The sequence below is a fragment of the Ursus maritimus genome, unplaced genomic scaffold, assembly GCF_017311325.1.
Source record: "Ursus maritimus isolate PB19 unplaced genomic scaffold, ASM1731132v1 scaffold_7, whole genome shotgun sequence".
Lineage (NCBI taxonomy): Eukaryota > Metazoa > Chordata > Mammalia > Carnivora > Ursidae > Ursus > Ursus maritimus.
Window position 1 is genome coordinate 31,490,137 of NW_024426885.1, and position 27,408 is coordinate 31,517,544.

Here is a 27,408-nt window from a genome sequence, read left to right on the forward strand (position 1 = left end):
GTTGTGCAGTCCTATGTACAGTAGAAAATGGAGGGCCTATTGGTTATTCTGCCTTGCATTTTTCTTTTTCTTCTCCTTTGAGTACTCAAAGGTTGCACAGGGGCTAATGGAAATAAAGGGTATGTATAAAGCTAAATCACTACAGATGATGAGAATCTCCATTTTTAACTGCAGTATTCCTTGGTAAGTTTAAAAATTACTAGTTGGTTTGTTTATACTCTACTCCCAGAATTTAGAATGGCAGATGCCACGAAGTAGGATCTCATTAAATATTTGGTGGATGAATGAATCAGGCTTCAACCATATTCATGTATGTTTCTCCCTGAGATCTGGAGCTTCCTGAAGCAGGTTCCGTATCTATGCATGTTTATGGACTAGCACAGTCTCAAGCACTAGTGGCTTCTCCATGTTTGCAGAAGGGGAGAGAAAACAAAATTTGTTTTTTTTACACGTGTTGACTTTACTATACATTTTCTTATGCCCATCTTGTATTATCTAGGAAGTTTAGTTTCTGTTTGAACTCATTTCTTAAGAAACTTGTGTTTCCCCTGTTCTGCCTGCTGCACCCCCCCTTGTGCTCTCTCCCTCTCTGACAAATAAATACATAATAAAATCTAAAAAAAAAAAAAAGAAACTTGTGTTTCCAGTTGAAACCCTAGGATAGGAGTAGTCATTTACATCTTTAGAAAATAGAAACCAGCAGTATCAGAGTTGTGGTATACTTATTGAGAACCTTTTTGGAGATGCTTGTCTACATTCTCTTCTGCACTGTTATCTTCCGACATCTGCAAAAAAGTTGGGTGGGGGTGGGTTGCCTTACATCTTTTTGTTTTGGCATTGAACATCTTTTCATATGTTCATCAGCCCTTTGAAAGTCATCACCTTTAAAATGCCAATTAACGTCCTTTGCCTGTTTTCTTAAATTTCATCTTTTTATCAATTGGTATGAGCTCTTTAAATACAGTGGATTTTTAAGTTAAGAAATTTCTCTCTGTAATATCAAAAAGGACCTTTTAATGATAAAATCCAATGGTTGGTTCCTAGTGTTCATATATTGCCAACTTTACATATTTTTTAGGACGGCCAAATAAGACCAGACATATGAAAATACTTTGAAACTCAACATTCTACCCATGTTAGTTATTACTTGATTACTCTGTAGCATCTGATAATGTTGGCACCTTTATTTTCTGGAAACTTCCTATACTTTGCTTTCTACTCTTCTACTTCTCTGGCCACTTATTCCCTGTGTTCTTCAATGGTCACACTTCTCTTCATAGCTTACATGTGGGCACATTCCAAGGCTTTGGAGAGTGTATGTATTCCTAGGGCTTCCCAAATCTGTCTCCAACCTTGGCTACTGATCCTGAATACCATATTTCTAGCTGCCTACTGGTATTTCTAATTGAATATTCTACCTTTATAAAAAAACTTGATATGTTCAAACTTCCTTTTAAGTTTTTTAAGCCTCAATATTCTGAAATTAAACCATACTAGCAATGTTAAGTCTGTTTTTAGAACGATACAGACTATAAGTTTGTTTTTCATTTTAAGTTTAAATACAATAGCAAAACACTCCTTAAATAACAACTAAAATAAAAGACATTATCACAATAAGAGCCTAGTCTACAGACCTCCTGAAAGAACTTCAAAATCCACCAGTGCTTCCTGTATCACACTTAAGAACTATTGAATAAGATCAACATAAACTAGGATGTTCAGTATCTTCCTCAACACAATTAAAAATACCTAATTCTATTCTGGACCAATGGACAGTAAGTGATTGATAGAGGTCTCCCTTTAATTTCCAATAATCTCACCCAGCATTCCTAGGATTCTGTACACTTCTTCAAACTTCCCATCCCCATCTAGAAGACAGGGATAAAATATGAATCTTAACTGGAGTTACTTTAAAAGATGTGTAGATATTGGTCCTATATGTTTTAGTCACTCACTAAAAAAATAAAAACTTTCTTTTTTTTTGAGCAAAACAGGAAATGGACTGCTGGCTGAGAGAACAGGTAAATGAATTAATACTTACATAAGGGAATAAATAAATAAATAACTCACTTCTAATACTACGGCATTACTAACACACCAAAGAGCATAATTCATTCTTAAGCTCATTATTTTTTTTTAACATATGAACTATATGATTTGAATATAGAGCCAAACATATCACATTGTTCAGGATTATTCTACATTTATAATTGGGCTATTAGTATAATCAAAATCATTATAATCTCCATTAATACCTTACCTTTTTTTTCATATCTTCTTTTCTCTTTGAGATTTTTTTCATGATGGTTCTTTCATTTCCACTTTCTAAATAAATAAGAAATAGTCTTAAGGATGATATACTACTGAAAGTATGATGTGATACTTAAAAGTATGCTACTTAAATGTTTTAATTTAACTAGAAACTAAACAAAGACATACACTATCACCTTTAGTATATAGTAAAAATTCTGGTTAATGTAATAAGACACATAAAAGAAGTAAGAAGTATAATTATTAGAAAAGAGAAGACAAAGTTATCATTGTTTGTAGAGGATAAGTTTTTATACATAGAAAACCCAAGACACTCAATCAAAAAGTTTAGACACAATTAGAAAGTTAGATGGCAGAATACAAGAGGAATATATGTCAAAGTTAATAGCTTCCTTATATGTTAATATAATAGAGAAAAATGACTTTCATAATAGCAATACAACAAACACATTTTCAAAACACCTAGGAATAAGTTCAATTAAAATATGTGGGAACCCTCTAAGAACTATAAAACTTAAATGAGAAAAAAATATCTGATTAAACATGGAGACAGATATATACCAGAGACAGGAAGATTGGTTGGGAGGCCATTATAATAGTCCCAATGAGAGATGCTAGGGATCAGAATCAAAAATGGAAGTGGAAATGGAGGGTGGGGAAAGCTTCATTTAAAAAGTAAAAGTCACAAGATTTCATGAGCAATTAGATGGAGGAGACAAAGTGAGGGAAGAACCAAACTAGGTGTTTGGTTTGTCACTGAGAGGTAGCGTCATTTCAATTACTGTCAAAGTAGGAATGTAGTTGGGGTAGGAATCAGTAAGTTCAGTTTTTGGATGTTGCTAATGGATGTTTATGGGACATTCAGGTGAGAAATTCAGAAGATGATTAAAATTACTGTAATAGAAGAGAACAGAAGAACAGAAGAGAATCAGGTCTACAGTCTTTGTTTAATCAGTAAACAGACTTAGGAAATTGATTTAAGACTCTCTAAAATATCTTTAAGATTTTTTCTACTAACATAACAAAATTAGGCACAATAGGAATATATTGCCAGGAAAGAGAATTTTTAATTTACTTTGCGTTCTGCAAGAACGTCTAAAAATGACCTTCAAATCAATACCTGGCTTACTGATAGGTACATCTGTAAATTTTGTCTGCTAAACTAGGGGAAACATTAGTGACAGCACATCTTATAGATATTTATATTATGATAAATTAAAAAAATTATCATACAAGAAATTTTTAACAAGGTATTGTTTTGCAGATCTGGAGATGTTTCTAATCTGGTTCATTTATCATTCCATAAATGATATAAGATAAATAAATGATTATAGACAAAATAATTAAAATAATAAAATTGAAGATCTGGAAAAAAATTGCATTTGCTTTTTTGAAAATCTTGCAGAAGTAAGGAAAAATTGTGACTCAGACTTTTACCTTCTTACAGCAATTCAACTCTTTATTGAAGAACTGGCTCCAACAGTTAAACCCAATCTTCTCTTCAATTATTCCTAATTTGCAATTCTTGCAGTTAAAGCTCTTTCTAAAGGGTAAGGAAATTGAGGATTAGCTATTTTTGTTTCAGATGACCGGGAGGTCCATAGTCAAAACCTGAGAATTAAAGTCAAGTAGTTCATTCAGGCTTTTCTGATCCATAGCAAACAGAAGGCAATTTATGCATATAAATGTTTGCCTCTTGCTTAGCATTTAGAAATCTCTGGGTTCTGCAAATTTATCCAGTTGTGCCTTTATCACTACGGTGATTCCTGAAATGAAATTTTATGTTGTGTGTAAATTTAATATTAAATCACCTTGATTACTTCTGTCACATGCCATTTCGTTTCAGGAGTGTTAGCAGAAAAAAATTACAGAAAAATCTCTAGCACATGGAATGGTCACAGCATGCATATTCTGATATCTATTAATATTTCTTTGGTTAATTATGAACTAACTAGGAATTTGTTTCTCTTTTAGTTTTTTCCTAGCTCTTGGAAATCTTTCCAAATGTATTAATCCACCTTCCTTCCTTAGCGGAACTGAATTCAGCCCCAAATCCAACCTTACCTTTATTTTAGTTCATCTATTGTCACATAGTATGATCAGTCCTTTCTGAACTCCCTTATAGCAGTGTTTCCCAAATCATGCTTCTCCACACTTCTTTGATTTGCACTGTGATGCTATACAAAAACCTTAAAGTCTTGCTAAAAGTTATGGTAAAATTAAGGCCAAATTTATTAAATATATTACAAATATACTGGTACTAAGTTATGGAAATATAACAGCATTATTTCACAATGTTTTACAGAGAGCATCATGACTTCCAGGTGTTTCATTATCTGACAAATTTGAAAATGAATACCTTTTAGTTAACTATAATCTTATTTTCTAAAATAAAAAAAACTAGGAACAAGTGGCTTGACAAAGGATTTTCTGTGAATTTATATATGTCTTTAAAAAGCATCAAAACTAAATCATCCACTTTACACAGAACTAAGCCCCCAAATCACCATAACCTGCTCTTATAGGTCAAGAAAGATTTGGGTTCACTTACCTTGAGCCTTTAGGTACATAGAGATTGATTAATGCCAAAACAGGTTACAAAAACTGTGGTGTATTTTGAAAGTTTATATCTAACACACATACACACTATGTAATGTAATTTTGCCACTCCCAATTAATTACAGGATTTATAAAAATGTATTAATTCATAGAGCAACACGGGCCATGATGTCCAGAAACTGGACGCAGGTAAGTCCTGTGATGTTGCCTTTTATTTAAACCTGGCAATACATCTCAGTGCCTGTACTTAAGAGGCCCAACTGGAAAGAAAGTCAAAACAAGGCCCTTCCTGAAAGTGAGGCCAAAAAACGGTCGTGCCTCCCTCCCACGCTCTAACATAAACCTTTGACTACAGCCTGATCACCCTTCTTTTTACTCCCTTCCACATCCATCCTTGGATTTTTGCAACTTTCCTCTAATCTAGGAGCATTCCACGTCTCAAAGCTTGATTCAAACTCCACATCTTCCAGGAAATTTTTTTCGGACTCTGGCCCTTCCATGACTCCAAAAGCATTATGATCATAATTTTTGTTCATTACATCCGACTCTGCAAGTTCATCTTTCTGCCTACCCGCAAGGACGAGAGCCGGGATCCAAACTCATCTATCCTCCACCAATCCTAGCAAGATGTTCAGCACAAAATAGGCACTCAATAAATAACATGGTCTTGGATTTGATGCAAATCAAGCACTACTCTCGAATGCTGCAAAATGGAGTGGTTCTCAACCCCCTTAATTCCCAAAGGGAATGAATGACTGGTTGGCCAGGTTCTGGGGACTACAAATCCCAGCGGTCTGTGCGGGTCTGTGTCTGGTTCCAGGGGGCCGCCGCTAGTTTAGACCACAGAACAGGGCTCCGCAGACAAGATACCGGGGTTTCAGACAGGGGTCAGGGGGCTTTAACAGGCAGTATGACATTCACCTGGATGGAAAGTGCACTCTTGCTATTTATGAGCGGCTAAGGCAGGACGCACCGTTTACCGCGGACTCTGAGAGGTCACCAACCGCCCCGCAAGGTTCCTCACCACCGCGCCCGCCGCCCGCCGCGGGCCGCCAGCCTAACGCTCCCTCCTCGGGGATTGACGTCAAGGCCGTCCAGGAGCATGCGCGATGCGGCCCCTGAGCCGGCTGGGTCCCCAGCGAGCGCAGAGCGTGCGCCTTCGGGAATCTTCGGTGCGCTGCGTCTGTTCATCCGCCGCCTGGGCTTCTGACTGGATTTGAGGCGTCGGAGCCTGTCACTCGCGCGGTGCCCTGGGCCTGTAACGCCTGCAGGAGCGCCGGCTCTGATCACCTGCGGTCTGGGTGTGTGCCCCAGCGGCCGCAGCTGCCTGAGGGTTTGTTCCGGAAAAGAGCTGAGAGCGCGGTGTCCTGGCGCGTGGAAGCCCCGCACGTCTCGCGCCATGGTGAAGAAGAACAGTATCCCCAATGGGTGAGTACCGGCCGCGAGCTCCCCGGCCGGCGCGGGCCCGCGGCAACGGCGGGCGTCCCAGGGGACAAGCTCGCGAGCCCGCTGTCCGCGGTCCAGGTGCGCTCTGTGGTCTCCGGCCGGCGTGCGGGCCGGGCGGCGGGGATGGTGGCGCTCCCGGCGCTCGCGCGATCTGCCGCCTCGACCGCGCCGGGAGAAGAGAGCTTCTTTGATTTCAAGTGCTTTGGGGGTGGCATCCCAAGGGGCGCCCTAAAGATGCCAGGGGTTCTTTTTTTTTTTTCGGGCGCTTGGTATGAATGTAACCAATTTAATGCTTTTAAAAGCCTTAAATTAGGGCACGCAGGACATGCTCACTCGTGTCGTGTCATCTTTGCTTCATAAACGAAACAGGTTACATTGATTTTCTTTTCCCAGCGACTCACTCCGAGTTAAAATAAGGAGTTAAGTGAAAATGTTCTGTGTTTTGGAACGTGTCCTGGCAAACTGGCGGGGATCAAGTTAGGAAACTCGGTAGTAAGGAAAGCAGCACAGCGGTGTGTTGGAGGCTTTCATTCATTCAAGACATTCAACAGACGTTTTCTAGCTGCTCTCTGCGCCAGGCGTTGTGCTTGGCGCTTGGACTCCAGAGAAACTTAGAAGGTGGTTAAAACTTCTTAAGAGCCTTGTATATTTGGGGAAGGGGAGATTTGGAAGTCAAGCAACTGCTGCAAAAATAATGTTCCAGGATATGTTGGTACATTGTGGCATACGTAGAAATAGAACTCGGAAGTTCTGCTCGCTTTATCATCTGAGATAACTACATACCGCTCAATGTGTCTGAGCCTCGAAATCGTTCGGCCGTATTGTCATTCTGAGTAAAATCCTTTTTTTTTTTTTTTAAAGATTTTATTTATTTATTTGACAGAGATAGAGACAGCCAGCGAGAGAGGGAACACAAGCAGGGGGAATGGGAGAGGAAGAAGCAGGCTCATAGCGGAGGAGCCTGATGTGGGGCTCGATCCCATAGCGCCGGAATCACACCCTGAGCCGAAGGCAGACGCTTAACCGCTGTGCCACCCAGGCGCCCCTCTGAGTAAAATCCTTGCTGGGTCTCCCATCTTGAATTTCTACGGCTCTTCTGCTGTGGGAATTTGGGAACAATGATAGTGGTGAAAAAAGGAAAAAGTCAAACAATCTTTTTTAAAATAGCAATGTTATAGGCTATGTAGAATATGAGTGCATGTGCAAATAATATGTAATCTGTGCTGTTCCTTAAATTCACTTAATTTCTGGGGTAATTATCATACAGGGGTACTTTTTTTGTTTTTGTGTTTTTAAAGATTTATTTATTTATTTTAGAGAGGGGTTGGGGGAGGGACAGAATGAGAGGGAGAACATCTTAAGCCGACCCTCTGCTGAGCCTGATGCAGGGCTCTGTCTCAGGACCCTGAGATCATGACCTGCGTGAAAATCAAGAGCGGGAAGTTTCACAGACTTTAACCATCCAGGCACCCCAACAGGGGTTCTGTTTTTAAAAATACATATAGCATGTATTTAGTGAGATATACTATTATAACTACACTTCCATAGGTGTTATGAAGTATGTAGGCCTAAATAATGAACAGGCTAAAGTGAGTATTATCAGTCCAGCAGATATCTCACTCAGACTAGTCGTCCAAATCTCACTTGCCAAAGTGTTTTGCTTCAGTTTTTTTGTTTGTTTTGTTTTAAGTTGCTGTCATTTAAAGGTCCGGAGCTTTCACATGAAAATCTAGTTGAAAGATCAGATTTAGGAAACCAAATCTGTACATGGCAATTTTAAGTGATTTGCAGCTGTCTTCTCCATGAAGAGTAACCCTCTCCAGTTTCCCATCCCCCTTTAGCCTCCACAGCACTTGAGACTTAGTGTTGATCGACTTTTTATTATTTTATCGTTTCTTTATTTGGGACATGTTTTACTTAGGTATATCAACTGGCCTGGCATTTGAATTTCTAAGTCCAGCTGTAGAGGGTAAATGCGAGGAAGGAACTTAGTTTATTATATTACTTGTTTCCAGAATAAAATGTCATTTTGAGTCTCGCCAGGCGGTGCTGTGGACTGCTTTGTCAAAAAGCACGGTTACCGTCCATATTGTGAGCCTTAGAAGACACTACTTCAAATATCCCTACAGTCCCTTAACTTGATGAGCTGCAGTTTTGTCATCTGAATAGCCTGGGTGATCATAGTGTTCCCTGTCCTACCTCCCACCTGGAATTATGGTGGAATGTGACAGTGAAATAGGAAAGTGCTTTGTAACCTGAAGAGCCTCTAAACAAACTAATTGCGATAACTCTAAAATAGCAATTTTCTTATCTGGAGGTATAGATTTACTTTTACCTTCCAATGATCTCTCTTCCCAAAGTTGTTTTAGTTTTTGTTGCTGTTGTTTTCTTTTTGTTTTTTTTTTTAAGAAAGAAAAGATAATGTGGCTACAGACAAAAGATACTCTAATTGGGACTGATTTGGGAAAGAATAAAAATGGGGCACCTGGGTGGCTTAGTAGATTAAGTGTCCAACTTTTGATTTCATCTCAGGTCATGATCTCGGGGTGGTGATATCAATCTCGGAGTGGGGCTCTGTGTGCTCAGCGGGGAGTTGGCTGGAGATACTCTCTCTCTCCCTCTCCCTCTGCCCCTCCCCACCTCTCTAAAACAAATAAATAAATCTTTTTAAAAAATTTTAAATGTGTAGTTGCCCCTTTAAATTACACAGGATTTTAACATGAGTTTTTCAGAAATGTTCTTTATTTGATCTGACTGGAATACTTTTTTTATTAAGCTCTCTGCCTTATTTTTTTTTTTTTTGAGAAATTTCCCTCTGTTAGAAGGTAAGTTACTGGTGATTACACATTAGATCCAGTCTTTTTTTCCAAGTAAAATTCTGTTCTTTCCTATATGAATCTTAATGGGTATTATAGATGTTGTGACAAAGTAATCACACTGAGGATTTTTATCCCTCATTCCACTATATTTGTATTTAAAATAATTTGGATCCTCAATCCTATACTACTATGTCTTCCTCCACCCATTTGCCCATTTTTTCCAAGCTTTTCTTCATAAAACCAGGGGGTCTGCTGTGAGAAGGAGAACTGTAGCTGTCTGTTTATGGGGGTGGGGGGGACAAAGTCCCTGAATCCTGAAATTGGGAACAGAGTACTATCATATTGATTCTTGCCAAACATCGAGTGAATTTAAGCTGGGACCTCACTGTGTAATGTAAATATTCAGAATGGATTTGTATTTTTAAGCAGCATTCTATAAACGTACTATCTAGAGATCAAAATACTGCCTGATGTTCCAAACTATCTCTTTCATGCTTCAAGGGATACCCTTTAGTTCCCCTTCGAAATTTGTGAGTTTCTCATGAGAGTTTAAGCTTTAATTTTATTTTCTGAATGTCCATATTAATGACAGATAAGTGTAAGCATCATTAATCTTTTTATTCTGAGTTTCATTGATTGCCTGAATTTCTTGATGTTCTTTTTACTTTTCAATAATATAGTCACCAAAACTAGCACTGTTGTTTACCTCAGCAACCAAATAAAATCCTAGTGTTTCTGGCAGCTTGATACTGAAACAGTATTATGAGAGTTTCATTTAAGATCCGAGATCAGTAAATCCCATTCTACTTCTAGTTTCTATCATACTTGGTAACCACACTGATAATTTCTCATATCTTACCCCACAGTTTCTCTATCTATTGATCATCAGTCTTCTTCCAGAGACATTAACTCTTTCCCTGGACTCCCCATATATGATGTAAATAAACTCTCCTTTATCCCCTCTTCTTACAGAACATTCTTTCTCCTGATATGTGGATCCTGACTCTCCCATAAGGCCTCTGCTTTCCCAGCAGCTCACCACATTGGAAGTCATGCCCCACATACCACAGGGGGCATTGATATGCTCCATCTCCTCATTTCCATTGCTAGGCTACTCCATCCTACCCTTGTAAAACATAATGGAAATCCTTGTCTAATGACTATCTACCTTCCTCTTCACCATCATTTATCAGTTCCATGGTTACTCCCTCACTTTTATTAATGAATTTAGCATGCAACTCAGTCTTTATTACTCAATTCCTACAAGCTCATGGTGGGACTTAAAGCAGTCATGTGCATCACAGTTCCAGCATCTATGAAATGACTGTCTGTGGAACCTTAATGTCTAAGACTTTTCCATATTAAAAATCCTAAATTCTAGCATTGTCCTCTCATCTTTCTGTTTATTCATCTCTCCCTCTTCCTTATTTTTCTATATTTAATCTGTGACCTCATAGAGACCCTGTCGCTTGACTACTGTTTTATCATCATCAGTCTCTACCTAGATTAATTTTCTTCCTGTCTAGCTACACTACTTGGTTCATTATTTACTCACACCAGTATCTAAAATTTCCTTGCCTTTTGTCTTTCTCCGCTTTTGCTCTCTGCTCTAGTTCAGTTTAGCCATTTGCTTTTTCAATTCATATATCTAAAGATAATTAAATTCTAGTACTGAAAGTCACAAAACTGGATTATCATCATGATGATATGTAAGGTCCATAATGGAGCTCAGCCATTCTTTTCTTTTCCACTCACAGCTACTATTCTAACTTCTTTCACTGTTTAAGCCTTCTGCCTCATCTTTGACCTTATACTTTTCAGCAGCTGGTTTTGCTTTTTCAGAGGAAATAGACTCTCAGAAGTGAATTTGCAACAGTGACCACGAGGCCAACTTAACTTCATCAGCAGGTATCCTTCTCTCTTGTCTCAGCTAAAAGAGGTATGCTTTTTTCTATCCACAACCTATATGTATCCTAGATCCCATCCATTCTGTCTCCCTGGGACCTTTGCTTCATCATTTAACCTTTTCTTTTATCTTCAGTATACCTTTCCTTACCTCCCTATACTGGCTTCATCCCCCATGTTCAACAACAACAAAAAACCATAAAGAAAATTCCTTCACTTGGATTTCCTCTGATTTCTGCTCTCTCTTTCCTCTGCTTTACCATCAAATTTGCGGAAAGAGTAATCTCCCACTCCGCACGTCTATTAACTCTTTCACCTACAATGTTCTGGCTTCCATCACTTATCTGCTACTAAGGACTTTATAATTGACAAACCCAGTGTATCTTCTTAGACCTCTTAAATGCACTTGGTTCTGTAGGTCATTGCCCAGTCTTGAACTTTCCTTCTTTGGTTTTTCTAACATCGGTTTCTACTTTTCTTCTCCCATCTCTTAGAGCATTTTAAATTTTCTATACTCGTTCCTCTGGAATCTCACTCTACCTCTTTTCTATGGTGTTTTAGTCATTTTCTCCTCTTTGGCATATGAACATGTTCAAGTTCATCTTAAAAAAAGCAAGAAATAAAACAAAAAAAACAAATATTAACTGTTGCCTTCTAGGGTTTTGTTCTTTATCTTGTTTTCTTTTTATTTTGTTCTCTTGAGTAGTTTCATAGCCTCAACTACCATCTGTAGGGTAATGAATTCCAAGTCTATCCTTAGCCCACATTCCCTACCTGAACTCCAGACTGACTGTGGATACCCTTACCCCAATTTCCAAAACTCTAAATATGCAGAGTTTCAAACCAACCTTGCCTCACAAAACTTACTCTCTTTATTTCCTGTTTTTTGAATAAAGCCAGTATTCAGTCACCCAAGTTAAAACTAAGAACAATCCTGAAATTCCACTTTTTTTTTTGACATCCCACACATAGTCAGCAGGTTATTTGATTCTATCTTCTAAATAGCTGCTCTTTGGAGCCTACTTTTCTCCTCCTCTTTCTGCTTTAGCAGCCATCATCTCTTGATAGTAGCCTCTTAATTGCTTAATTGATGTCTTTGCCTCCAAGCTGTCCCTTTCTGGTTCATTTTTAAAATTGAATTAATTAATTAAAAAATTTTAAATTGAAGTATATTTGACATAATATTCCATTAGTTTCAGTTATACAACATAGTGATTCAACAAGTCTATACATTATGCCATGCTCATCACAAGTATAGCTGCCATCTCTCACCATATAACACTATTATAGTATCATTGACTTTTCCCTATGCTGTATCTTTTATCCTCATGACTTATTCATTCCATAACTGGAAACTTGTATCTCCCACTCTTCTTTACCCATTTTTCCCATCCACTCACCCCCCGCCCCTCTGGCAACCATCACTTTGTTCTCTGTATTTAGTGGGTCTGTTTCTGCTTTTTGTTTGTTTATTCATTTGTTTTGTTTTTTAGATTCCACATATGTTATGTATGGTATTTGGCTTTCTCTGTCTGACTTATTTCACTTAGTATAATACCCTCTAGGTTTATCCATGTTGTCAAAAATGACAAGATCTCATCCTTTTTTATGGCTGAGTAATATCCATTGTATATATACAAAATACATATGTATATCACATCTTTTTATTGAAGTATAGTTGGCACACAATGTTACATTAATTTCGAGTATATGACATAGTGATTGGACAAGTCTGTACATTATTATACCACATCTTTTTTTATCCATTTGTCTATCATGGACACTTGGGTTTCTTCCATATCTTGGCTATTGTATTCATGTTGCAGTAGACATAGGGGTGCATATATCTTTTTGAATTAGTGTTTTTGTTTTCTTTGGGTAAATACCCAGTAGTAGAATTACTGGATCATATGGTATTTCTATTTTTAATATTTTGAGGAACCTCCATACTGTTTTCTACAGTGGCTGTACCAATTTTCATTTCTATCAGTAGTGCACAAGGGCTCCCTTTTCTCCACATTCTCACCAACACTTGTTCTTTCTTATCATTGATTCTAGCCATTCTGACAGGTGGAGGATGATATCTCATTGGTTCATTCATTATACTTCCTAAAATGCAGGCCTGATTCCTTATTTTCATTTCCTCCATGTGGTAAAATCTGAGCTCTTTACATGGCGTGTATGAACTGTCTTCTTTCTTTCTAAGCTTCGTTTTTTTTGTTTGTTTTTGTTTTTACCACTCTCCAGCATGTATGTTATGATAAAACCTTACCGAACTGCTCACTGTATCCTGGGCCTAGCATGTAGCATCATGCCTGCATGCCTTTTCATGTGCCATTCCTTCCTGGAATGCCACTTCCTTTTCCCTGTAAAGTTTCTACTTAAGCTTTCTTCGTGATGCCGTCACTAATTCGCTGTTTTATGGCACTTTATGGTAATCATCTGTTTCTCTCTCTACTAGACTAAACATTGTTGAGGGCTAACACTGAGTTTCTCCATTCATTGGTGCTTAATAAGTTTGCCGAGTGAGTAAATGAATAGTAATGAGCACAGTATCTTCAGTGAACCATGATTCTTGGATACTTTGGGTGATGATCCAATATTAACTTTGGGAAGGACTTCAGAGACAATGTGGTCCAGCTCTTTATTTATTAGGTACAGAAACTGAGGACCAGTAAGGACTGAAGCACCTGTTTATCAGGCATAGCATATGCATGGATGCCTTCATATCTTGTTTTTGTTCTTCCCTCTGCCTAGAATGGACTGTTCTACCTATCCATGTACTACTTGTCTGTGGGTCTTGTTTTTTCAGGGTTGTCCTTGGACTACCAGCATCAGAATTACAAGGAGTCCTTATTTAAAATGCAGATTCCTGACCTCCATCACAGAATTTCTCAATCTGTCTCTGTAAGGGAATCCAAGAAATCTATTTTAATTGAAGTTTCACCCTATTAACCTAAGAAACTAGTCTCTACTTCCCCACATGCTTCCTCTGTAAAACAAGTGCAAAAAGAGTGTGTGTGTTGAGGGGGGGAGAAGAAAAATATTCTAAGATGAGAAAGGAACTGTTTTAGTATACTGCCAAATTTATTTCAATAAGTCTTTTATGATTTTCATTTTTGTTACTTAAAAAATAAAAGCAAACTAACCCCAAATTATATAGTTATCAGAACAAAAACTAATTGAAGTTCAGATTTGTTGTTGCTCATTCCCTAGCAAGACCTCTCTCCTGAAAAGTACTCTTGAAGCTCAGAGTTTTTTAGTGAGATTGTTGCATGTGTCTGTGAGAGAGACAGAAGGAGAGGGTGATGATTTTCAGAGGGGTTCTTTTGCATTTAGTGGTTGACGGTAAGAACATTTTAAGGCTTCGGAAGAGAACAAGGCCCAGCCAATGGCTGATATTTCTCCATGAGATTGGAAATGCCCTAATGGGTAGTCGATCCCCCTAACTTAAAGATATAACGGCACTATACAGAAGGTGTCAACAGAGGCTGCTGATTACTATAGAAAAGTGAATGTTAGGTTGGCTAACTAGAAAGGGGGAATAAATAAATACTGTGACTAGTAACTGAAATTTTTCCAGGCCAAAACTACTTTTAACTACTTTTAATTCTAGTAGGCCCCACTTTTGGAAATTCTGATTTAGCACGCATAGATTGGGACCAAGACGTCTAATATTTCTGTAAAGAATTTTTGATATTTTTATATATACTTGCGGTAGAGATCCAATCTTTAAAGGGAAAGAACCCATTCAAGTACTTATTTAAGCATTTACATTTAGGTGGGTTTGTCCTCTATCTAGGCAAGAGTTCTAGCTCCTTTACATGCTCAGTAAGGTACCAATTTTATTGTCTGTCTGGATTTAAGAAAAAATAGTGATTACTTACCGTGTACTTAAAGCTGTGGGTTTGGTTCTTTATATCTGTGGTCTGCACATAAAGCCTCTAACTTATATAGATTTATTATCAACAAATGATATAAAACACCAGCACACCAGATTCTTAGGAGACAGTAGAATCCAGAATTGTCCTTTCTTCACTTCTTCTCAAAAGCTTGACTTAAAGAAGTTGACCAACAGATCATTTCAAGGCAATGTAGCCAATCCATTTCTTCCAATGGATCAAGCTGAACCACTTGGAATTTAGGTGCTTGGGCTATACTGCCTCAATTCCTTGAAGAATTATTTTTACTGAGTCATCCCGGTCATGTTAAATGTCATGTCCAGTCATATGAATGATTTATTTTAGGACTCAGTAATAGAAAATGTTTCCTTTTTTCTGTTGTCTGATTCTTTTTGATATTTTATAAATATTACGTAATGTATAAATTATTTTTCTTCTTTTGCTTTTGTTTCTTAGAAGCTGAGAGGTGAATGTGAAATTTAGTTAACATCGAATCTGGATTTTATGATCTGTATGTTTTGATATTTACATGTTCTTGATTTTCTACTTGTATTTTATTTGTACTTTAAGTACAATTCCTTAAAATTCTTTGTGAAATAAGTGTAACTACATTAAGTTAAATGTCTGACACTTCAGTTCATCATAAGATACAAGTTATTGCAGCATTAAACAAAAGTTTTGGTAAAATGAAATCCTATGTTTGAAAGGCTTAGAATAAATTTTTTAAAATGGAGTTAAGATTTGATGCCTCTGTCTGATTACTCACTTTTTACCTGAATTACTGCATTAGCTGATGAGTTAATTTTCAGCTTTCTCAGGAGCTTTAAAAGAATACTTTTCACATAGTTGTATTCTGAGGATATTTGGGCATGTTCTACCACTTGGAATTACTAGTAATGACCTATTTTCAGGCCTAATAATTTCAGTTGTGGTGTGGGGATTTTCTAAAAATAGAATCAAGGGCACCTGGTGTCTGCCTTCGGCTCAGGTTATGATATCAGGGTCCTGGGATTGAGCTCACACCTGGCTCCCTGCTCAGGGAGTAGTCTGCTTCTCCCTTTCCCTCTGCCCCTCCCACTTGCCCATACTCTCTCTCTTTCTCAAATAAATAAATAAAATCTTTAAAAAATAAAAATAGAATCAAGCTCTGAGTCCTAAGAAAATAGCACCGGTATCAGGAAGAAACTCTAAAAAGCTTAAATTTCCACCATGGGGTGGAGGATTCATCTTTTTTTAGTTCCTACTCGTTGTCTGTAGAGTACACTGTTCTCTTTAAAAAGCTAAAGTGTAAAATCCGCGCCCCCTCCCCCCCCCCCGCCTTTGGTTCCTAAACAAAAAGTTGCCTATACTCTCCTTCTTTTGCCCCAAATATAGAATATGCCTTAGAGGAGAAGCAACAAGACCTAGCTTCAAGTCTTGACTTTACCATTAGTACCCTGGGATACCAGGCAACTCCAACTCTTGGCCTCATTTTTTTCATTTCTCAAGTGGGGTTAAATAATACATATCTTTAAAAATGTCTGTTCTGTCAATCTCATATAGAGTCATATGAGGAACAAATGAGGTAATATTAATGAAAGTTTCTGAAAAAATTCAAAGTCTGTGAATGTAAATTGTTATTACTACTACCTTGTAATTATCACCAGAATGTGGTTAAGCTCTGGTTGCAGAAAGGCTAATCAGTATTAGTAAAGTTACTTCAGTTATCTATATTTTCATTTATTTTTCTATAATTTTCTGTTTAATTTCTCCTAGAATTACTGTATTTATTTGGTGTGTGGTATAGATATTATTTCAATTAAGTAAGATATTGCTACTTGTCATTTTTTAGTGGGTTTTATGGCTCAAGGAAATAGTTGTTCATATGTCTTTATGGCCATATCCTAATCTTTTATTAACAGAGAGTTTATTGAACATACACTATATACATACTGCCATGCCAAGTTTGTGAGGATAAGACTTACCAGAAAAAATTTAGAGACTGAGACATAATAATAGCTTACTGAACTCTATGATTCATTGAGTTAATAGAAGAGGCAGTTCAGAGAAGAAAGAACTCAAAGGAGATTTTTTTTAGGTCAGAGTATTACTAATTATATTTTTTATTGTGCCATCATTTGTTTCTTGTTTTATTTTTAAAAATTTCAAACCTTCAGAAAAGTAGGAATAATACAGTAAATATTTTGTAACCTTTGCCCTAGAATCTAATTTGCCACATTAGCTTATCTTCATGTGTATACATATGCATTTATCCTACTTTTTTTTTAACCATTTGATTTAGTTGCAGAGGCCATGACAGTATACTCCTGAATACTTCAGCATGTATCTCCTAAAAACAAGATAATTCCCTCTTTAACCACAGATAATAATCAAACTTTGGAAATTAAACATTGACACAATATTCTTACAGTCCATATCCAGATTTCCCAGTATAATTATGATGAAGTTTGTTTTTGATCCCAAAAAGGTCATGCATATATTTAGTTGTCTCTTTAATCTCCATCTACAATAGTCTTTTTTTGGTCTTTCAGGACATTGTCATTTATTCAGAGTCTAGGACAGTGGTTGGCAAAATATGGCCCATGGGCTGACTAATTGTTCCTGTAAATAAAGTTTTATTGAAAAATAGCTATACTCATGATGCACATATTGCCTATAGCTGCTTTTGTACTATGGTGGCAGAGTTGAGTAGTTGCAACAGAGACTGTGTGGCCCACAAGCCTAAAATGTTTGCTCTCTGACCTTTAGGAAGTTTGTTGATCCCTAATCTAGGCAGTTGGTTATGTATGAGCCTCTTTTTGAGTTTGCTGATCATTTCTTTAATTACATTCAGGTTAAACTTTGTTTTGTTTTGTTTTTTGGCAACAACACTGCATTGGTGTTATATCCTTCTCAGTATACATCAGGAGGCACATGAGGTCAGTTTGTCTTATTCTTTGTGATATTAAATCATGGCGGCATTTTGTAATAAAGGATGACTTAGATGAAAGAAATGTTTTAAAGTAATCCTCAAGGATAGGGTAGTATTTGAATAAGTAGAGATTTTTCTAGTAGACGTTGTCTATAACATTCTTCTGTTCTTGCTTCTATTATCCTAAATTAGTATTTTCATCCATTCACATGGCTGGAATGATTGATAGCTTAACAACATATGGATCCGTTAGTAGCAATTAGAACATTATAGGTTTTCTCCATACAGTCTCTACCTTTTATTTATTTGTTTAATTTTGCAATGGTAATTGTCTTTTATCTTACACTGTGTCCAATTCTGTAAGCAAGTTTTCTTGGATTTGTATAGAGTACTCTAAAGATTTCTTGGAGCTTAATAAAATTTTTATCTGTCTGAAAACCAGAACCCCAAAAGTATTGCATTCTAGAAGCAAATGTTGGGAATGTATATAAATTTGCTTACTTTTTTTTTTATTAAGGATTTTATTTTATTTTTTTTAAAGATTTTATTTATTTATTTGACAGAGAGAGAGACAGACAGCGAGAAAGGGAACACAAGCAGGGGGAGTGGGAGAGGAAGAAGCAGGCTCCCAGTGGAAGAGCCTGATGTGGGGCTCGATCCCAGAACGCTGGGATCACGCCCTGAGCCGAAGGCAGATGCCTAACGACTGAGCCACCCAGGCGCCCCTGATTTGCTTACTTTAAAAAAAAAAAAAAAAAGCTGGAGAGATAATTTAAATGAAGTTCCAGTTTATTTAGATACCATCGTTTATGTCATTATAGAAACATTAGTTGTGGAAATAAATGGATTGAAAAAAGCGCATGTTATAGTAATATGTGTAATAACATTAACAATATTAGCAGGTGGTCCAAAATTGCTTCCATATGGTTCCTTTGTATTGTTAATGCAAAAAGAACAGCTTCCACCTGGATGTCAAAAACAAAGTTGAACATCTTTATGGAATTATCATACTCATAATTGAATATCATTCATAGTAGTGGAATTAGATTGCTTTCAAGGAAAGGATAAATGTCGTAAGTATTCAAGGGCATCTTATTCCACAAGTGAAGAATTCCATCAAAGACATGATCTTTTAAAAATGTCACAAGCAAAAGTCTAAGAGTTAACAAGTTATTTAAAGGTAAAAATGAGGCCTTTTATTTAGAAATGAAGCCTTTTATTTACTTATGCTAGAAATCATTTTCTAATTTTTAAAGAGAAAGAAACCTAGTCCAACATCATTGCTTTGTTACTGGATTTTGGTAGCATTTAGATTGTATTTAAGAACTTGAGAAACTATATTTTTCAATATATTTGATAAATTATCAAAATCAAATTTCTGTTCTTACAAAGTGAAGGACTACTAGAACATAGTTATCACTCCTTTTTTGAAGGATAGTTTTGCTGGATATGGAATTCTTGGTTGGCTACATATTTTTTTTAGCATTGGAATGTCATCCAACTACCTCTAACCTTCAGTATTCCTAATGAGAAGTCAGCTGTTAATCATGTTAATGTTAACGTTAATCATGTATAATCAGTATATTAAATAGTTTACGAAACCAAACTTACTCAACATTTATTTAATATTTATGGAGTATCTGTGGGGTGGCAGGCAGTGTACTGTGAGGAAAGACAGACATGGTTATTCTCATAGTTTATGATCAAGAGAGAAACCATGATTTGTCAAAAAAAAAAAAAAAATCACATAATCATATGTGTAGTTACAAACTGTTAAGTGCCAGGAAGGAAGGTGAAAGGTATGTCTAATGGGAATGGGTGATGGATGACAGACATGTTCCTGAGAGGCGATACTGGTGCTGCAAGCTGAGGGTAACTGAAGGAGTGAAATGGGAGAAGGGGGCTGAAGGAAGAGCATGGAGCATTGGAAGGACTGAGGAAAGGAAACAGTGAGAAGCCAGAGCCTGGAAAAGGGAAGGATGGTACAGAAATGAAGCTGGAGAAGTAAGCAGGGAATTAAAATGCTCATTTTAAGAAATCTTCATATGTTATAATTGGAATATATCAAAAATAACTTGGGAATAATTATCTGACAGAGTTATTTTTAATACCAGATTTCTCTACTTTGTTATTCATAGTCATCCGATAAATCAAGATGTTTAGGGGTGCCTGGGTGGCACAGCGGTTAAGCGTCTGCCTTCGGCTCAGGGCGTGATCCTGGCGTTATAGGATCCAGCCCCACATCAGGCTCTTCTGCTATGAGCCTGCTTCTTCCTCTCCCACTCCCCCTGCTTGTGTACCCTCTCTCGCTGGCTGTCTCTATCTCTGTCGAATAAATAAATAAAATCTTTAAAAAAAAAAAATCAAGATGTTTAAAGTTAATGAACTATAGTTCTTAATTTAAGATTAATCAGAAATTAAAACAAGACATCTCCAAAATAATCATGTTGAGAAAATGATGACATTGTTGACAAAATGATGACATATATTTACTAAAACACTGTAGGTTTTCGTATTTTATGTTTATTATTCCCACATTTAATACCTGTTACCACTTTTTGTTTAATATATAATCAGTGACAGTGATATAAAACTCATTAACTATTTTCCTTCTCTTACTGTTGCCCAAGAAAAATAAAGATAATATTGTTTTGAGTGTTGGAAGTTTGTATCAGGAATGAATGCTACCTTATTTACTGTAGAAGTGCTGTACATATGCAAAACCTTCTATTGTTTTTGTGTATGTGTGTTTTTTAAAGATTTTATTTTATTTATTTGACACAGAGAGACAGCCAGCGAGAGAGGGAACACAAGCAGGGGGAGTGGGAGAGGAAGAAGCAGGCTCCCAGCGGAGGAGCCCGATGTGGGGCTCGATGTGGGGCTCGATCCCATAACGCCGGGATCACGCCCTGAGCCGAAGGCAGACGCTTAACGACTGCGCCACCCAGGCGCCCCTGTTTTTGTGTTTTTTGAGGGAGGAAGCAGTGAGTTAAAATTCATGCCTGATAGCACTCAAAAAGCAACCAACAAATGAGGCTCTATTTATTAAAAGAATAATTTCTTTATTTACCATTTTGAGTCATTAAAATATTTTTATTATAATTGTAGTTTATTTTCATTACAGGTGGAGGACTGTGACGCCAATTGGACATCCTTTACCAGGAACACGATTTATTGCTTTTAAAGTTCCTTTAAAGGGAGTATGTATACTATCTTCTCATCTGTCTTATAAGGAGAATTGGGAGTAATGTGATCCATGTTTACTTAATGTTATGCTTTTTTTTTTTTTCAAAAAAATATGTGAAATTTCCAGCAAATGTTTGACATTATAGAAGTAACAGTAAACTTTTTCACCAAAGTAATTATTAATTGTTCATGCCTAGTGTAAGGGAGTAATTTTGGATTAATTTTTTAGTAACAGCTTCATTGGTATGTAATTCACCTATTCTCATTCACCTATCTAAAGTATACAGTGGTTTTTAGTATATTCATGGAGTTGGGTAGTTGTCACTACAAGTTTAGAACATTTTCATCACCCTCACTTCCTCCCAAAAACCCATGCACTGTAGTCACTCCCCTTTCTCCCTCACTCCCACCCCCCACCTCCTAGGCAAATCTCCTTTCTGTCTTCATAGATTTGACTGTTCTGGACGTTTCATATAGATGGAATGGTGTGATATCTGTGACTGGCTTCTTTAGCATGTTTTCAAGGTTTACCCATGTTGTAGTGTGTATCATACTTCATTTCTTTTTATTGCCGAGTTGAATTAATTTTTTAACGGTTCAACTTATTTTGTTGAAAGCATTTAACAAGATTAAATACTTTTTTGAGAGAAAATATCTCTAATCCTAATGTTATTATTGCTTTTTATATTTTGACCTATTTAAAAGTTATAATCCAGAAGTAAAGATGGATAACTTTTGAGTACCCCCCTGCAAAAATCAGCATTCCTTTACTAATTTGTCAAATTCTTTACATAGCATTTCCTAAAAAAGTCAAAAGATACTTGAAACCTATGCCATGTCTTTTTTTTTTTTTTTAAGATTTTATTTATTTATTTGACAGAGAGACAGTGAGAGAGGGAATACAACCAAGGAGAGTGTGAGAGGGAGAAGCAGGCTTCCTGCCAAGCAGGGAGCCCTATGAGAGCAGGGATGCGAGCAGGGAGCCCAATGCGGGGCTTGATCCCAGGACCCTGGGATCATGACCTGAGGCGAAGGCAGATGCTTAACAGCTGAGCCACCCAGGCGCCCCTGTGCCATGTTTTATATGGCCTCAGATCCATGGCAGCTTTAGTTTCTCCTACTTGCTCTGACATTGGGAATGTGTGAGCACACAGTTCAGAATCTTTTATACTGGCCTCCTAATTTAACTCAGATTTTTCTTTTTTTTTTTTTTTTTAAAGATTTTATTTATTCGACAGATAGAGACAGCCAGCGAGAGAGGGAACACAAGCAGGGGAGTGGGAGAGGAAGAAGCAGGCTCATAGCGGAGGAGCCTGACGTGGGGCTCGATCCCATAATGCCGGGATCACGCCCTGAGCCGAAGGCAGACGCTTAAGCGCTGTGCCACCCAGGCGCCCCCAGATTTTTCTCTTTCACAGATCTTTAAGTTACTTTCTTAATATATTGAGAAGTAACTTTTAAGTTACTTTTTAAATATGTTTAATGTAATTAATATTTTATATACCATAAAATACACGTTTTTAAAGTATATAATTTAGTGGTTTTTAATATAGTCACAGAGTTATGTAATCAATGACATTAATTACAGATCGTTTTTATCCCCTCAAAAAGAAACCCTGTACCAATTGGTAGTCACTCCCCATGTCCTCTCCCCCGGCCCCTGGCAACCACGTAATCTACTTTCTGTCTCAGTAGATTTGCCTATTCTGGACGTTTCATATAATGGAATCATAAAGTTTGTGGCCTTTTGTGACTAGCTACTTCCACATAGCATGTTTTCAAGATTCATTCATGTTGATTTCCTTTTATTTCCAAATTGAATTAATTTTTTATTTTTTTTATTTTTTAAAGATTTATTTATTTATTTGACACAGAGAGAGAGACAGCCAGCAAGAGAGGGAACACAAGCAGGGGGAGTGGGAGAGGGAGAAGCAGGCTTCCCGCTGAGCAGGGAACCCGATGTGGGCCTCGATCCCAGGACTCTGGGATCACGCCCTGAGCTGAAGGCAGACGCTTAACGACTGAGCCACCCAGGCTCCCCTGAATTAATTTTTAAAACGTATTTATATTTGGCTTTGTAGTACCTTATGTTAACTGCATTTTTTTCTTATTAATCATATAATACAAAAATCAAATCTGTTGTACCATCAGCACACACCACTGAGAGCAATAACAGCAGTTTAGAAGAATGCTGGTAAGTTTATAGGGATTGACCAAAACTATAGATTTTGGTCAGTTTAGAAGATTGCTGGTAAGTTTATAGGCATTGAATACAGCAGTTTAGAAGATTGCTGGTAAGTTTATAGGCATTGACCAAAACTATAGATTTATCTCCAACAATCCATATATAAAATTTGATAGCATTTTTAGAATTCTGTACTCTGTTTAATATAAACATGGAAACTTAGAACCTTTTTATCTGGGAGAAAAATGAACATTTAATCAAACGAGTCAGACTGCTATCATGAGCTGGATAAAGATAAAAATTTCTGGGTTAGAATCTTGACTGCTGTCTAGCCTGTGACACTAGACAAGTAATTTAACTTTTCAAAGCCTCAATTCAAATGAGAACTCTACTACAAAATTATTTTTCACTAATGGTTAATACTTTATTTCTAACTGAATTTGGTGCAAGAAAATTCCAGTGGATCAAAGCAGGATAGTCCCTTTTTGAAGTGTTCTGACTCCTTGATGACAAGGACATATGTAAAATCACTGAAACAAATGATGTAAATCTATTCATTATGAGCTTTGCCAGTGTTCTTAAAGCAATGACAGTTTTCACTGATTCTTTTTGTCTTATGTTTTTTCTTTTCCTTGTTTTATGTTAAGTACATTTTATCTGTATTTAGTAACCTTACTGTTTATTTTCATTATAGGCAGTTAATCAGAGACTTACTCCAACCCAGAAGTTTACACCAAAAGATTTGATTAGTGCAATAAAAGCACTAAATGTGGAGCTTGGATTGATTATCGATCTAACATACACCACAAGATATTATGAAGTTAAGGTAAAGTTACAGATGTATTTTGTTATCATAGATATGTCTTGAAATAGAAAAGATTTTTAAGACTGCATTTAGAAAGTAACTCTTGTGGTTATTTTAATAAATTTCAGAATTTCCCATGTGTAATTTCTTAGAAATCTTCTTAATTCTTCACATAATCATATAATACCTTTTTTCTAAAATCATGGATTGTGCAGAGAGGAAAAAAATGGAATATTTTTCTTCTAAGAGAACAAATATATAGAATAAATGAGTGTACATAGAGATAAAAAAGGAAAAGCACAAAAGGGAGGCCAGGAAACAAAGGGAAAGAGCAGCATGATGGAAAAGAAAGCAAAAGAAAAACGATAAAAGGAAAAACAGGAGATGCATATTACTGTACAACAGTGTTTTTTGAACTTTCTTTTGCAGCAAAATCCTTTCAATTAAATCTTGCTCTGAAGCCCATTATATAAAGCAGATAAACAGGGAATTGTGCTGGCTGAAGCAGGAGATTAGGTTCACTAGGCCTCATCATCCTCCAGTCCTCCCCTCTCTGTCCCGAATCTTAGCGATTCAACTTAGCTAAGGGCTGCGGAGAGCAAGAGAATTTTAAAACCTTGTTCTAGAGGAAAATAACTCTTGAGCCTTGCTATTCGGTTGGATTGGTGCCATCAAAGATGTCATCTGTCATTCCTGTCCTGATTAGGTGACATTTAGTCTCGGATATCTTGCTGCCCTGTCAGATTTCAACATACATAAAACTAAACACACCATCATTTCTTTACTTCCACACCACTCCTTCCCAAAAATACCAATTCTCAATCTCTTCAGCTTCCCTGTTTCTCCTGAAAGGACCACTACTGAGCCTGTCAGTCAGGTTCAAATCACTTGAGTCCTCTGTCTTCTGGGTACCCTACATCAGGTCAAGGACTAAACCCTATAGATTTTTTCTTCTAAAATGTGTCTCATATTCTCCAGATCTTTTACCTCATTATTCAGCAGCTAGTCTTTTTATCCTTCTTTGACCAGTTGTGCCTAAACATAATTTTCATGCCCAGTCCAGGTCCTTCCTAAAAAAAAAAAAAAAACTCAGTTCTTTCTGCCCTCCCCACTGTTTGAATGCATCACATCTAAACTCCTCTCCCTGTTTTTCAAGGCCCAGTTTAATCTGACCCCCTTCTCGTCATGCTTTTCTGTTTCTTCCAACAAACCATCTCTTCACTATCTCGTGAACATTCTTGATTCTGTGCCTCAAGTCATTCCAGAAACTTGGAATTTTTTCTCTTCCCCCCTGTCCAAAACTCTACCTCTTCTTCAAAGCCTAACATTTACAGCTTCTCCTGGACTGTTATGCATATTTTTCCAGCATATAACTAACTGTTCAAACGTCATTTTTCTTATTTTTCCAAAACTATTACTTGCTCCTAGGATCTGATCATATGCATTTATACTATTACCAACATTGATGTTCTTTGAATGAATATTGTTAGTTGATTAATTGATTTTGTTTAAATGATGAAATTAGCCCTTCTCTTTTTAGGGTCTCCACTTTAGACGCCCCCTTGCAAACTTAAGAATGAGTCAGGGAAACATTAAAAAAGGCTTTTACTAAACATAGCCGAAGCTGATATCTACAATCATAACACCAGCTATGGAGTTAACACTTTATATTTTTTAAGATTTTGTTATTTATTCATTTGAGAGAGAGAGACAGACAGAGAGAGCACAAGCAGGGGGAGAGGCAGAGGGAGAGGGAGAAGCAGACTCCCCTCTGAGCTGGGAGCCCAATGTGGGGCTCGATCCCAGGACCTGGAGATCATGATGTGAGCCAAAGGCAGACGCCTAACCATCTGAGCCACCCAGATGCCCCAGGAGTTAACACTTTAAGCTCATTTATTGGGTTGACCCTGTGTCTGCTTAATCAGTTGAATCTTTAACTCATGACTATCATTGGCCACTAGGAATGGGGCTTATTTTATAGCCTCTTTTCACGTAGACTACAAAAGAGTTCCACACAAATAGGGGCACCTGGATGACTCAGTCCGTTGAGCATCTCACTCTTGATTTTGACTCAGGTCATGATCTCAAGGTCATGAGCTCGAGCCTCATGTCAGGCTCCATGCTTAGCCAGGAGTCTGCTTGAGATTCTCTTTCTCCCTCTGCCCCCACTTGCACACACACGCTTACTCTCTCTCTCTCTCTCTCTTTCTTTCTCAGAATAAATAAATAAAATCTTTAATAAAAAACAAAAGAATTCTACACAAATTGATCTAAAGTGTGCCTTCAGTATAATCATTGTACCTGATTTAAAAAATACTGAATGGTAAGTTTCATTAGGTTGAAGAATATGTTTTTAATAACTTATAATTGTTGCATTCTATTTTCCTTTGTTTCTAGGATTTACCTAAAAGTATTCATTATAAAAAACTTTATACTGTTGGACTTGAAGTCCCTGACAATGCTACTATTCTGCAGTTCAAAAAGTGGGTCAGAAAGTTCCTGTGGGAAAATGCAGAAAATGGTAATTAATAACTTTTAATGTAATCAAAGTGTTTTTATTTAATTGACATTATTTTAATAGAAATTATTTTAGACCACTTAAAGATGATGTAATATACATATTTCACTTAAATACTTATAGTTAAAAGGACATTATCAAAGATTTCCCTTTAGATTACGATGTATGCATGACCCTTACTTGAAGGAAACTTGGTTTGGAGAAAGTAAAGCATACAGAAAAGGTATTTTGAGGGATGATTCTTTGCTTTACACATGGATTCCCTACAGCATTCCTTAAGTGCTGACACCCTTGGGACAGATAAAAATATAACTCCATATTTTAAAATTGACTTAGAAATAACTTTTCTTGAAAGAATATGTAGCATAAAGTAAGGTACATCTTAGTCTTGTTGGTATACAGTTTGGCTTCATATAGAAAAGAAAGATAAAACTTAAAGCCTTATGTAAACCTTTTAACTGCATGAATGTATTTTGGGGAATGTCTTCCCTAAAAACAGAAGTATATATAAACATGTGAACAAAAATGTTCACTGATGTTTATAATATTGAAATATTGGAAGGCACCTAAAGGATCAGTAACATGAAATTGATTAAATTATGGCATGTACATACATATGGAATAATAGTTAAAAGCCAAGTAAAAGACAAATATTCAGTAATTTAGCAAAATACTTGTGAAATATTTTTAAATGACAATGTTACTGCATGATTTATATTTATAAATAACATGAACAAACATATCCAAAAAGATAAACACCACAGTATTAATAGTGGCATCTGATTGTGATTTTTGTCTTAATAATTGTACTTCCTATGTTTTAGGTGTTTTTTTATATTGGACATATATTTCATAGTTTTATTTATTTATTTATTTATTTATTTATTTATTTATTTATTTA

The 27,408-nt window shown here is 36.7% G+C and overlaps 2 protein-coding genes across 2 annotated transcripts in view; both read right to left on the reverse strand.

The window, feature by feature from the left end:
- Positions 1–2,302, reverse strand: part of CC2D2B (coiled-coil and C2 domain containing 2B) — a 97,005-nt gene extending 94,703 nt beyond the window's left edge. Inside the window, exons 1-2 of the mRNA XM_040624803.1 lie at positions 2,261–2,302; positions 734–785 (exon numbers count right to left, since the gene is read on the reverse strand). Coding sequence (XP_040480737.1) covers positions 734–785; positions 2,261–2,302 — 94 coding nt within the window. The remainder of the gene's footprint in view (positions 1–733; positions 786–2,260) is intronic.
- A 4,940-nt stretch (positions 2,303–7,242) lies between these two features.
- Positions 7,243–27,408, reverse strand: part of ENTPD1 (ectonucleoside triphosphate diphosphohydrolase 1) — a 148,763-nt gene continuing 128,597 nt past the window's right edge. The window contains exon 12 of the transcript XR_005833151.1: positions 7,243–7,375. The gene's annotated coding sequence lies outside the window, so the exon portion shown is untranslated. The remainder of the gene's footprint in view (positions 7,376–27,408) is intronic.